Genomic DNA, 13,669 nt, shown 5'->3' with positions numbered 1-13,669 from the left:
CTCTGGTCTCCCTTTACCAACCAGCCAGAAGCGTCTGACTAGGACGGACTAGGAGCAAAGCTCCCGTGGAGACAGGCTGAAAACATCTCCCGGTGCCTCACGCCTGCCTCCCCTAAAGCATCGCTTACTCAGGACAGCGCTAAGCGTGCACTTAAGCCCACTGCAGGGAACAGACTTCAGCACATAGACAGGAAGTTAATCACACAGACCCTATTCTTATTTAATTTTTGAAACCCTAACTGTATTAAAAAAAGTCTTTGATATTAATATTAATATTATTTATTATAATAAAGAAGTCAAGCAGCGTGAAAAAAATATATCTTAGCTACATTACCTTAAATTGCCAAAAATATACACATTTTTCTCTTTTATTTAATAAAAAACAAATCAAAACAAAAAAAGACACATGCAACATACTAAATGAGACATTAGCATCAAAACGGGTAAAGAAACGTACCCCAGTGCAACTGAAACACAGATAATCTTTAGCTTTTATTTTCCTTTCCCCTGCTCTACCTCGTTTTCCCCAAAGATACAAACGTTTAATGTCAACCTTCCAAAAGTGCCCCCTTCTCTTCCCCTCAACCTGCCAAAGGGACCTTTGGCTCTGGGACAGGTTGAGGTGGTCAGACAAGGCAGAGGGACCAGGCACCTTTGGAAGATGTCAGAGAAACGTGTAAGTGCTATACGTCTCTTCCCCACTTGTGATCTCCAGCCTCTCCCCTACCCACTCGAGGAAGCCCCAGGGAGCAGAGAGGCTTCGTACTCAAACTACCGCCATGAGCAGAAGTAAGCGGGCACGCCTGACACCCAGCAAGGGCAACCAGGAACGCAGCACAACTCGGCCCCAACTGGGACATCTCCGTGTTTAACGGAGAGCCTGTCTACAAACAGATCCCTCCAACTCAGTCCTGATTCCAGCCTCTGATGCGCGGGCTCCCCAGGTATTTGCCCTGTACGGCGCATTTCAGCCTCCTGCCTGCAAGCTCACCTCCGGGTACCTTCCCCGAGCCCTTGGAAGCTCCTGTCGTTGCACAAGGAGTTGGGAAGCACAGGTTGCAAATCAGCAACTCGAAGGAGGTTTTTGTTGCCCTGGGAGATGACGGGTGTTGTATGTCACTAGATCTGGCCAGAACTACAAAAGGGACAGACGCTAACCAGACTCCCCCGCTGCCCACCCCGCTCTTCCTGCTCCCAGGCTGACTTGTTTTCGAGTTCCAACCTTGAAACGCAGTTAAGTTTTGAAGCATTTTGATCTAGGCACAACGTCAAGCCCTTGTGGTACGGATCATTCTGGGCATGACAGCAGAACAGGTGGCAACTCAAATTTGGGATGTTAGAGTAAGGAGAGGGGAAACAACCAACCAACCAAAAAAGCAAATCCAGATCAGCAAGCAGCTGGCAGAATACCATATTTGCACATTTAAACAGCCACTGGTTTACTTCTGGCAATTCTGTCCACCATCTTGCTGACCTAAACCAGCACTCCACCACTAAGGGACATCTGCTCCCAAATCCCACAGACCCATTTGCCTGCCGAAGGCTGGTAGCTGCAGCCCTCTGTACATGTGGCATTACATGCACAAACAGGGCACTTCAGGGCCAGAATTTAGCGTGGCAGCCTCTGAAACAGCCCCGCTGCATGTTGTGCCCGGGCAGCGCGAGGCAGACCACCGCCGTGGCAGCGGGTCCTTTACGGAGCGGAGGGTCCCGGGGACGGGGGCGGGTTGGGCAGTACCTCTGTTTGCAGAGGGGAGGAGCTGGGGAGGAGGGGGGAGACAAAAAGTGCAAGCACACAATTGTGCCAGAGCAATTTCAGGGACAGGAAGGAGAAAAAAAAAAAAATTAAACCATTTGAAACTAAAAAGATATCATAAGATATCGTTGACATTTTGTAAATGTACCAGGCTGGTAGAAGTTGGCACATCTTGGCCCTTAACTTCCTCAGGAGCCAGCTGGGGACAGGGAATGTGTTAGCGAGAGCCACGTTTCCAGGAGCTCCTATCTGTGCCTATACTGCAGAGACTGCTAGGAAGAGAGAAAGTATTTTTTTTTCTTCTGCATTTTCACTTTTAGCTGCCATCTCCAACTTCCTATTAGCTTCCTGACATTGTTAAAACATTAGCTTTTCTTTATTTTTTTATATATATATATTTATAAATATATATATATATTTCTGAGCAGACAGCAACATTCTGCTCAGTTCACAGAACTGGAGGCTGAGATCAGAAGGGTATTTTCTCACCTTTTAGCCTTATTCAACCATTGTGGTGATAATATCCCTCCCACCCCCCCCACCCCCCCCAAAAGGAAGTTATTTAGCAGATGAGTTTTGCCTATAGAGCTTTTCTCTACTATCAGCACAGACCCACTGCTGACAAATTTGAATAGTGCAAACCAGTTAGGGGCAGTGGGAATGTGCTGAAAATATCCATTAAGGTCTGACAATTAAAAAAAAAAAAAAGAAAAGAAAAGAAAAAACAACAAAAAAAGACCCTCAGAGTTTCTGTTAGCTGGAGTCTTCATGCCTGTCCCCCAGGAGATCTGGATTTAACCAGGGGACAAGGAAGGGAAGGAGGATTTGTACGTTTGACGTAGATGCTCCCCTTCCCTCAAAGCTGCCCCACCTGTCCTTCACTCAATCCATTGCATCCAATCTCAGAGGAAGCAGGTTTCTTTGCTGAGGCTCCCAGGCTGCAAGATGGAGTTAAGGTCAAAAGGTGCAAAAACAAATAAGGGGTCCAATGTCACAGTTTGGGAGACTGGCAACTTTCCCATTGCTTGGAGATTCCTTTTCCCAAGTGCCCAAGACCAGTGGAAGAACATTTTTTGCCAGACTAGGGTTACTTCTTGTGGGGGGTAAGAGAGAACAGGTACTGGGACTCTTTTTCCTCCCCCACAGACATTTCCGTCTCCCAGCTTACGCATGGGAGACAACTGCCAGGTTCAGATGCACCTTCTGAACTTGGCTAGGAGAGGGGTAATACTGGCTACAGCCCCTTTTGGCAAGCTGTAGTTTTGGGCTCTGGGAACCTTGGAAGGAAAGAGTGAGAGACGGCACAAGGAGCAGGAGTGTGCTTTTCATGTGAAAAGTACAGCACCGAACCGACAGCAGCTGGCAGAGCAGATGTGGCAACGTCCTTTAAAGAAGCAGGTGGCTTTCACCTCCCTAAGCACCAATCCTCACCCATCGCTCCACTGCTCATGTCTTTTCAGGCTGGGTTTGGATCCAGCTGAGGTGTAAGGGCTTCATATGATGGCTACAGAGAGAAAAGCATCCTAAGAGCCCAGCAGATGAAAAGCAGGTGAGAAATCTCAGCTATGGGACTTCTTTTTAACCTCCCCATCTGGACAAAGCAGACCACGCAAGCACTGCCACCACGTCCCTCTTCCCCAGCTGTGTTACATCCATTGCTGCCTCCGAGGGCACTGCCAGATCCCTCTGCACTGTGCAGAAAGGAGAGTCCTCAGCAGAGAGGCCTCCTTCCACCAAGGTCTTGGCCAAGGATGCTTCATGGTCTCTAGTGCCTCAGCCTGGGGGCTACACACACGTAAACACACGCTTGCACTCACGGCAGGGAGGAGACTGGCAGGCATCTGGTGTTAACTCTCTCCTCCACTCTGCACGGAAACACAGCTTCACTTTGAGCATGTGTGGCACGGACCAGGGCGGCAGGCAGCCCCCCACCTTCGCTCCTCCCGATACCAGGGCTTGGTCAGAGACGTACTGTCTTCCAAAGCACCTCTTGGCATTGCCCAGCGGCAGGAAATGCTTCTTGGAAGCCTTGTGCTCATTGCTCTAACAGTATCAAAGTTGCTGACTGTGGAAAGCCACATTCCCCTGGTTGAGAGGAGTTGGCTGCTGGTTTGTTCAGGGTGAGGGGGGAGCTTAGCCCTTGTCCTGGGTAAGAGGAGCTCCCTTTTCATTCATGCTCTTTAAAAAACAAACAGAAAAAGAGATGCAGAGGAGACAGGCATCAGTACTGGACAGGCAGCAACACAAGGAAGCAGAAGCAGAGAGCCCTGCTGTGCTGCTGACCTGGCCCTGCTCACCGCAACCTCTCGGACTCCACCATCTGAGAGCAGAGAGCCCCAAGTTTCCCCTCTGCCCAGTTCAGGCCGAACTGGCCCCTCAACCCTGGCCTTTGGCTCCTAAGCGTCTCCAAGCAGGGCCAGGCCTTCTGGGTACAGGTACAGGCCAGGGGAGGGATGGAGGAGACAGGTGAAAGGGATGTTGTGCAAATACCACACCATCAGTCCCTGGAGGCTGGTGTTCCAGTACAAGGCTGCGTTAAAGAGAGGCTGAAAACCTCTCTATACCCAGTGGTCGGGTGCAAGATTCCTTCCTAACCCAGGGCTTCGACATGCAGTCACCTTCACGTTTCACCAAGGGGCTCCAGCAGGGCCAGCACTGCAAGGGGAGCACTGTCCCGTTCGAGTCCGAGGGCTAATGGAGAGGAACCTACGGCCTGTCTCTGCCTTGCCTCTGCAGCAGGTCTGCTGCACGTCTGTGTGCACGCGCACACGTAAGGGCACCCTGGGGCCTCCACGCCTACCCACGACCCTGTCTGGACCCCGCAGAAGTCACTGGAGGTAGGATCAGGACATGACACTGTCTAGTCAGGGATGCAGCAGAGCCAGTGGAGTGTCCTGGCTGTTGCATAAATGGTCCCCTCGGTCCCCCAAGTTAGCTACAGTGCAGACTGCCTCTCCCTGCCTCTGTACAGCGCCTAGCACCATGAGCGCAGTGGGGTTAGGGTAGTGCTAGCAGCATACGCACCGTTCCTTTCGGGGTGTTGCCATCAGCCTGCAGGTTGAGAAATGGGTTAGTCTGTGCTGTAAGGACGGGTGGGATGCCTGTCCCTGAAGCCATGAGGCTGTTCCCAGGAGCGCTGAGCGGTGGGGTGGCCTGGGGAGCCAGCAGGGCATTGCTAGCATTGAGCTGCTGGGGGGAGAGGGAGGCCATGAGAGAGCTGCTGCTGGGGGGCGCCTGGGGGGCTGAGGTCATCAGGGCGCTGGTGCTGGAGTGCAGGAGAGGGGCGGAGGTGGCTGCCAGGAGGCTGGTCATGGACAGCTGGGACGAGCTCGTCATCTGCAGCCGCTGCAGCTCCCTCTTCTGCTGGATTTGCTGCATCATCTGGAACACCAGGGCCTGCTGCTCCTACAGGGAAGCGAGAGGAAGAGCCGGCATCAGAGGAGGGACAAAAGGCCTCAGGGAACACGTGACACCTGCTCCAAATGGGAAGGAAATGAGCCAGAAGCTGGGACCGATATCAGCACGCTCCATCCCAGGCAATGCTCCCGGGGACAGCCGCCAGCCCCCCGACTACGTCTGTAGGTAGGGAGAGGATGAGTCTGCCTTGTGCTCATTAACAGCCTGCGCTCCTGACCTTTCCGACCCCGTTGTATCCTGGAGCATGGGATTAGCTTACCTAGACTAAGACACCTGCAGGCACACAGATCTACTCAGCTCTGTCCAATCAGTCGAGTCACAGATTTTAAGTCTCTAGCAATCCGTGGAATTCACTTCCCTGAACTTCTATATTGGCTGTTAATTTCCTTCCCCAGCCCGTCTCACTTCACAGCTCAACCTGTCCCACAGGGTCGGTGTAAGCAAGTCAAGCTCTGGGGAGATGGAGGGCTGCAGCTCACCTGCGCCTGAAGGGATGTGCTCAAATCCAACCAAATCACGGAAATCACTATAGCAACCATCGACCAATACAGCAGGTTGAGAGCTGACATTGTTTCCATACCCATAGGGAGGCAGCTGATGACACAGTGACATCAGCTGCTGTAAAGAGAAGCCCTTTGAAATTTGCTTTTCCCGGGTTATAAATAGCTTGACCCAGAAATGTATCCAAAGCAATGGGTCAAGTTCATGGGAGATAAATTAGCATAGCTTCATTGACAGGAACTGTTAACGCTCCCTTGCAGCTCGACTGCAGGGGAGGGACACCACGGAGGCTTCTGCAGGGTGAGTGAATGGATCCTTACACACTCAGAGCTTGTTTACTATCTAGCCATGCAGTCACTCTCACAAGACCCTGGGACTGGGCTGCTATTTTATCAGTGAGGATGAAGGCACAGAGCCAAGATCCGCAGGACAGCTGCCGGATCCTCTCTCTGACCCTAAAGTACGCAGCCACCTACATGCTGCAAGTCGCCCTGGCATCTCCAGTTCTCCATATCAATGTGCCCAGACATGGCTTGACTGCCTCAGGACTAAGCCAATTTGGTGCTTCTCTCTTTCTAAACTCAAGTAGCCTCCTCAAGCCAGTTCCTCCTCTCCCATGGGCCTCGGTGCATCTGCAAGCCCAGAGACCAGTGTGGTGGCGGCAGCAGGAATAGACATGATTTGCATTCAAAGATGGCTGGAGGAGTAACAGCCCTTCCGATTTTACTTGGTGGTTTAGTGTTACTATGTTCTCACACCCTCAGGATGTGGGAAACCCAGATTATACTAGCTCCTTTGTAAGAAAAAGTTCAAATCCCCATCTCCCCCTTCCAGGAGGTGCCCCATCTTCCTGCCTGAAGCTCTCCTCACTCAATGCACAGCTGCTCCAAGCCAAGGAAAAGGCACATGACTCGGCAGCCCCGTGGGCAGGGGATTCATGTGAAGGACGGAGCCCTAAGCTCTGCTCCCTGCTGCAAGGCCTTCCCGTTAAACAGCTCATCAGATAAAAAAAGCGCCAGCAGGCACACTTACCGGATTAAGTGGCTGGGAAGTCAGGAGCTGCTGAAGCTGCTGGAGCTGATGTTCGTGTTGGTGCAGGACGTGCCGCTGCTGCTCCGTCAGGGGACTCAGGCTGGGCACGCTGCAAAGGGAGGAGGGCAGCGAATGTCAGTGCAGCCCGTCGTGGCCCTGCACGCACAGGGCCTCCCTCCCTCACAGTGCTAAGCCTCTGCTGGAGAGGGCAGGGCCGTCCCCGTGAGCTCCCCTTCCTCATCCTCACCTGCTCAGGCTGGTGGAGAGCTGCAAGGTCGGAGGCCCGCTCGCCTGCGTCAGCGCGCTTGGAGCCTGGGCGGCCTGAGCGCCGTTCAGATTCCCCAGGATCCCGTTGATGGGCATCTGCTGGCCTCCTGCCAGGGTCCCCATCAGGCCGTCCACCATGGGCACCGTGGAGAGGCAGTGGCTGGCAGTGGTGCCTCCCCCCAGCCCGCTGCCTGCCACCCTGGCCAGGCCATTCACCTGCTGCACCCCGGGCAGGGGTAGCGAGGCAGGACTCTGCTGCAGCATGGGTAGGGGCGGAGGAGTGCTGTGGAAGGACAGGGAAGAGCTGCTCCTGCTGGGGCAACCTGAATGAGGGTCCTGGGGGAGAAATGGACACAAGAGGGTCGGACTGGGGCACCTTGTGAAACATCAGATCAGCTCCAGGAATGCTTCAGGGTCAGGAGCTGGAGGTGGGAAAGGGGGCTGTGAATGCAAGCGCAGGTGCGTGCTCAGAGCAGTCTTACAACTCTGACGTGCTTCGACAGATCCCTAAGGATGCGGCCAGAATAGCCTAGGAGCATTCTCACCTCTTGTTCCCAGCCCCAGTTACTCTACTCAGACCCTCGGCACTGAGGTGAGCTGAAGAATGGGCATTCCAGAAAAGAAACCTCATTTCTGGGCCTAAAACTATAAGGGTTTATCAGCTGGATATGAAGTCATGGTACTGCGACTGCGTTTCCCTGGTCCCTCCCCAAGTCCCTTCCCCAGCTGGCTGGGGGATGCGGTGGCCTGTGTACCTCAGAGGAGGTGGAGAGCGAGTTCTCGATCCCAAAGCTGTTCTTGCATGGGGGGCTCTTGCTGATGCTCAGGGAATCGTTGTTGCAGACTGTGAAGAGGAAAGAAGTGAGGATGAGGAGTCGGGGTGGAGCCCAACACTGACACAGCAACAGTAAGGGACAGCAGGGACAACCAATAGCTACATCCTGTGCAGCTACAGCGAAATAAATGGCTGGTCAGATCCTCCCCTCATGGCCCCCCTCCCAATCGCCCTGGGGAGCACCACTATGAAAGGGCACGCGGAGGCGCTTCCCACCGAGCCCCTCACCGTTGGGAGGCAGGATGTACTGGGCCTGGCTGCCGGGGCCGTTGCTGGTGGTCACCACCGGGAAAGGGACGGAGAGCTGGACGTTGAGGAGCTGCAAACGCTCCTTCTTGGCTGTCAGCGTCATGATCTGCTCCTGGAGCCGCTGGTTCTCCTTCTGCAGCGAGTGCAGGGCTTTGAGCATTTCTACAACTGCAGGGAACGGAAAGCGGGAAGGGGGACAGGGTCAGGGGGAAGAAAATGGGGGGGATGGAGGGAAGAGGAGAAGGGGGTCCACAGCGGGGTATGACAATTAGAGCATGCTGGGGGAGCAGGCTGGCCCCCAGATCACAGTCCTGCTGCCAAGTATTGCCCCTGGCACAAGTCAGTGCTTTGTCCCCCACCCAGCTCCTTCACTTGTGGGCAAAATCCCAGCTGGCATCAGCACAAACATGCACAAGGACCTCTCCTCCCGCAGCCCATGCCCTGAATGACTCACTGTTTACGCCGGCTTCCCCATTGCCCTGCTTCTCCAGGAGCTGCTCGATGTTTGGGGTGGCCTGGGGAACATTCTCCAGCTGCCCGCTGCTGCTGCAGGACACAGTCTGGTCAAAGAGGGTTGGCAGGCTGCTGATGGGGGACCTGGGGAGAGGTTGGGGGAAGTCAGAGTCGCTTCCCTCGCCTGCCCCGGGAGGGACCGCCGGCACTCCTCTGCTCCCTGCCCCCCAGATTTCCCCTGCCCACCCCGGGAGCGACGGCATTCCTCCCAGCCGCAGCCTCCTCCGCTCCACTTCAGGAGAGCTCTCCATTCCCGTTAGCCCCTCAGCTTGTACCGGGAAGGCAAGCGGCTGCCTCCTCCCACCCCACCTCGCCCCTTGCCCCAAGGAGAAGGGAAGGAGCTGCCTCCGCTTCTCCCAGTCTCTCCCCTTACTTGCTGTGTCACCCCACAGCTTCCAGGGTACAGCAGCGCCCACGCAGACGCTGTGACACTCCCACGCCCAGCGGCAGCGGAGGACCCCTGAAGGACACTCACATGGAAGAGAGACTCTCCTGGGGCGACGTCCCTCGGCAGCCAAAACTGCAGTCTTCCAGATCGGGCTCTGGGTGGGGAGAGGGACAGAGAGGCACAGTGTTCATACGCGTCCAGCCTTCGCGGGTGCCGCTGGCGGGCGAGGGTTTGTCACCCGCGCCCGAGGACGGCGAGCGCCGCGGTCCCCGCTAGATGGGAGCACAGAGCAGCTCAGGGCACTGTCATTGCATAACAGCGCTGCGCCGCATGCGCCTCTGCGCGGCGTGGGAGGCGGCGGAGGAGGGGCTGCGTGGCGTTGCGTGTCACCGTGTGTCACACCGGGACGGGGTCACCCTGGGAAGGTCACTGACAGGCAACACAGCCTCCTTCCTAATGGCATGAGCTGAACCACAAAGGCAGTATCTGGCCCTCAGCTGCCTGCACAGGCACCATCGCTAAGGCTGCGTTAGACGCAAGTCCGAGGTGCGCACGGAGGGTGCAAGGCGCTGCACGACCTGCAGCAAGAGCTGCCCTCGGCCCCTGGCAGCTCGCAGCCGCCCTGCCTGCGGCTCCCGGGTCTCTCGCCAGCTGCCAGCTGGAGCGATGGACAGGAGGAGACTTTTCCTTTAGCCGTAAAGCAAGGCGAATGCTCTCTCTGCTGAGGCTGCAAGGATGGATCAGACTTGTGCAAAGCCCCACTCAGCTCTCCTAGGTGCCACTGCAACCCAGTGCCACCAGGATCCTTTCTCTAAACCCAGCTCGAGTCCTCCAAAGCTTCCAAAGGCTCAGCTCCTTTCTGCAGTGCTTAAATCCAGGAACTGTCTTCAGTCAGATCTCCGTAACACCTGTCCCAGTGAGCTGGGACATGCTAGTGCTGGCGATGGAGCTGGTGTGCACGTGCGGGATGTCTCCCAGCTGCAGAGAATTCAAAGTGAAGTGAATTTATCTGCCATTTGCTTTCTATCCCCGCTGTCTGCCAGCCAGTGAACACACGTTCCCCTCGCTCTGGGACGTGTCAGATGTTGTGACTATAGCCTGCACCAGCTGGCTGGCTTGCCCCTCCTCTTCTTCACATAATAAGAGACATTTCTTATGTGCAAGAATCCAGGAAGCCTCCTGCGGGGAACACTGCAAGGCGCTGTGATTTACAGGGCAATGCCCCGAGCAGGGCATTAGTTACTGGCAGTATTTTGTACTGCTGAGAACAAGTAAAGGGCTGCTGATGAGCAGCTGCGTTACAGACGGCTGTGAGTGGGATCCTCACCCCTCGATCCACTTGGGAGTGTCTTCCTGGCCGTCAATTATAACGGGTTCGCCCTTCTGGAGAGAGGCCACCAGCCTCTGGAGGTGACCACATTGCTGAGAGCAGCAGTTCCCAGGCAACAGCAGTCTCCCAGTGCAAGGCACCGCGTGGAGACAAGGCCAGCAAGTCTGATCTGGGGGACATCACCAGGCATGAAACCTTCCCAATTTCTCCAGCGAGGACCAGTTACCAGAAGGCTGGAAACAGTTAGTCTAGAGTAGTGCTTCTCAGTATTGCTTTCATCCGAGGACCACCTAACCCCTTAGAAAAACACCCACAGTCATTATGTGCAGCTTTGCCACAATGGTTTTAATTTGGAATCAAATAAACATTCAGCTAAACTTTGACTGTCTGCTTGTTACTGTTATACTGTTTGCTTGCAAGCCAAAGAGGTAAAATGCACATACACAATTTTGGTTTTTTGGAACAGTACCAGGCTCCATATCCAATTATCTCCTGGCCAGCACCACCCTGCTGTCTAGAAGACCAGGAGATGACTGAGCTATCTCACGGAGACAGCACTTTGCAAGGCTTCACGTATGAAAAGGAGGCTGGAGGATGACTACAGAAGATAAATATATTTGGCCTGTCATCATAATGAGACAGAATCCAGGACAAATTGTGGGAGGAAGAACTAGACAGCAGCTAAAGGAGTAGGAAGATAAGAATCTGACTTTTTGCACTGCCAAAGGCACCCTGGTATCAACCTGCATCAGTGATAACAGTTTCTCAGTTCCCCCATCTGTAAGACAGGATAACACCATTTCTCTACACTAAAACTGTAAAGAACTCAAATACTATTGCAACGGAAGCTATTTCTACACAGCATCTGTTTACACAGACACTCTCATAAAAGGCAGTCTGAATTAAAGATATGGCAGGACTACCGAAAACTTCACAACCTCCCTTTCAGCAATTCGGGATCAAATCAAACATCACAATTCTAAGTGCAAGTGGCCACACAGGAAGTTTAACCTTCATTAATTAACCTTCCTGGAAAAAAGTGAATTTGGCTTAACACCCTCCAGGTCACTAGCTCGAACAAGAGGAGATGGTGATGGAGAAGCCCTAAAAGGTGACAAACAACAGGAGTTGTCCTGAAAGCTGCCTGGACCTGGAAGAAACATGTCCCGAAGCTTGCAAGATCCCAGTGAAACAAGAACAGCAATCCTGGAAATGGAAACTAAGGATGAGGCTTTTTAGAGCACTCTGTATGTTGGATTTTGCCTACATGATTCATCCATCATCAGCTGCAGGGCTGGAACAGAACACAGACTGCCGAGCCCCCACGTTGTGCCTGAGCTGCAAGGCTGTTCCTGAAAGTTAACTTGATTTCTTCTGTCAGCACCTTGGCAAGTAACAGCCAAGGGAAAGCGGCAGTGGGTCATCTCCTCTCTCGTGGATTGCCATGAGGGAAGAGTGAGTCTCTGACTCATCCCATTCCTTCCTTAATTCCAGGTGACTGAATCATTCCTGACTCAGAGGTCCCATGTGATGGCCCTCACTCCCACCAGTGTCAGTCGCACAGTTACCTTCCCTGGCACTCAAGCAGAGCTAAAATTCTCAGGGGGGCATAAGAACCAAGTACTGCCAGTGACACACAGACGGACACACAGCTACCCTCCACGGGCTTGCACAGGTGGTAAGCAAGCATACGCACTCGTTCATGCATCACATGCAGGCATGCACACTGGTTAAAGCAAACAAGGGCACGCCGGTGTCAGATTATCCAAAGAGGACTGTGTGTTTTAAATTGCTTGTCACTCAGCGTGACACTGGGTAGAGTTTTACCTCCCAAGAGTTCAGGATCCAACATGCTGAGCTGCCAACATTTCTGGGCTAGGGGAACATGAGACAGTCGCACCACTAACTGCAATAACTGATAATCAGGAGGGTGTTTGCTTAGCTACTGGTATAAATAAACAAGAAAAAAAAAACAGGCCCATTTTGTTTGGGGGGGGGGGGAGGGGGCGGAAATCTTATGATGCTTCAAGTCTCCTGCTTATTAACCAGGCAACTTTCCAAGGAAAATGAATTTGCCTTGGTGGGAAAAAATGAACAGTTTTAAGTAACTCACTGTTGGCACATTCACATTTGGAAGCTGAAAAGAATGGATTTTGTTGCATCTCATGACAAAGCCAGAGGGGAAGGGCAGAAAGCAACTCAAAACAGAAACTGAAGGTGAAAATTTAGAGTGCAAGATATCTCTGATAAAAAGAATAAACAAACTAACTTATTTTTAGCACTCTTCATATAAAAACAAATAATGACAAACAAAACCAAAAAAAAAAAATCACAGTAGTTTTCACTAGGCTTGCACAGCTTTAGTGCATGAAATGACAACAGGTTTCTGTGGAGAAGGTTTTACATTCTTGCACTTTTTTAACACATGTCTGGGGACACGTTATCCAGCTGACACCCCAGCAGACGTGCTTTTACAGGATTGCAGGCCAGCACCTTGTTAAGGCAAACACAAGCACCCCCTGCCCAGAGCAGAAAGCCGCTGTCCCCATCTCCTAGCCCCCGGCTTTCACACACACAGGATGGCAGCAAGCAGGGAGGGGAGCTGGAGAACTATGAATGCAGTTGGCTTGCCTCTTCCAGGGAGACCCCTTTGGATGTCCAAACTCACATACCTTCCGATTCACGTACCTGCCCGGCTGCTTTCCGACTGATTTAAGAGTGGGTTGATCGACAGCCCAGATGTGAGGGGGCTTCCAAAGATATGCGAGGAGGGAAGGCTAAATGTTGAACCTGCCAGTGAGAACACCTACATGGCAAAACAAGGAGAGAGAGACAGGGAGAAATGACTTCCTGAATGCCTGGAAGAAAATAGCTTTGCGTTATTCCATCTCTTCCTGACTCTTGAACCCAGCTTGGTCATGAGAGAGTGTTAAAAATATCTCATTGGAAGTCTCACTAGACAGCTGACATTTTCCCAGCCTCATCTCAGAGCCAAGTGGTCTGAATGAGCTGCGTATCACTGGGGCTGTAAAACTAACTCTCTCCTCCCTGTAAAACAGCTCTCAGCGAGCTCCTGACGAAGGACTAGGCCTGCACGTCTCCCGGCACACAAGCAGCCCTCCCGGCTGGGGTGTACGAGCCCCATCCTCCACGTTATCCCCGCTGCAGAGCGAAGGCAGGGCTGGCACTGGCAGCAGTGTCCAGCCAAGCTGCACCCAAGCAGCAGGAGAACAGTAGCATGGGACACAGCACACGCTGACAACCAGGCCCCAGGTCTCTGCCTCCTGAGCACTCTGCCCGCACTCCTGCTACAGCCAGAGAGAAAGAGGCTGCAGTTCCTCTCACCCCGAAGCAGGCCACGGGGACCGTGATGCATAGCTG

The 13,669-nt window shown here is 53.2% G+C and overlaps 1 protein-coding gene across 4 annotated transcripts in view; it reads right to left on the bottom strand.

The window, feature by feature from the left end:
• Positions 1-263: 263 nt before the first annotated feature.
• Positions 264-13,669, bottom strand: part of MLLT6 (MLLT6, PHD finger containing) — a 47,803-nt gene continuing 34,397 nt past the window's right edge. For 3 of the 4 annotated variants that reach the window (XM_064524685.1, XM_064524687.1, XM_026114720.2), the window contains exons 12-20: positions 12,977-13,094; positions 9,046-9,112; positions 8,512-8,654; positions 8,037-8,225; positions 7,729-7,817; positions 6,954-7,309; positions 6,707-6,815; positions 4,781-5,161; positions 264-3,934 (exon numbers count right to left, since the gene is read on the bottom strand). In XM_064524685.1, coding sequence (XP_064380755.1) covers positions 3,890-3,934; positions 4,781-5,161; positions 6,707-6,815; positions 6,954-7,309; positions 7,729-7,817; positions 8,037-8,225; positions 8,512-8,654; positions 9,046-9,112; positions 12,977-13,094 — 1,497 coding nt within the window. In that variant the 3' untranslated portion in view covers positions 264-3,889. The remainder of the gene's footprint in view (positions 3,935-4,780; positions 5,162-6,706; positions 6,816-6,953; positions 7,310-7,728; positions 7,818-8,036; positions 8,226-8,511; positions 8,655-9,045; positions 9,113-12,976; positions 13,095-13,669) is intronic. The other variant, XM_064524686.1, reaches the window with a different exon arrangement.

Source organism: Dromaius novaehollandiae, chromosome 22 (genome assembly GCF_036370855.1).
Source record: "Dromaius novaehollandiae isolate bDroNov1 chromosome 22, bDroNov1.hap1, whole genome shotgun sequence".
In the NCBI taxonomy this organism is placed as follows: domain Eukaryota; kingdom Metazoa; phylum Chordata; class Aves; order Casuariiformes; family Dromaiidae; genus Dromaius; species Dromaius novaehollandiae.
Note: the sequence above shows the minus strand (reverse complement) of the source record. Positions and strands in the feature narration are given on the sequence as shown.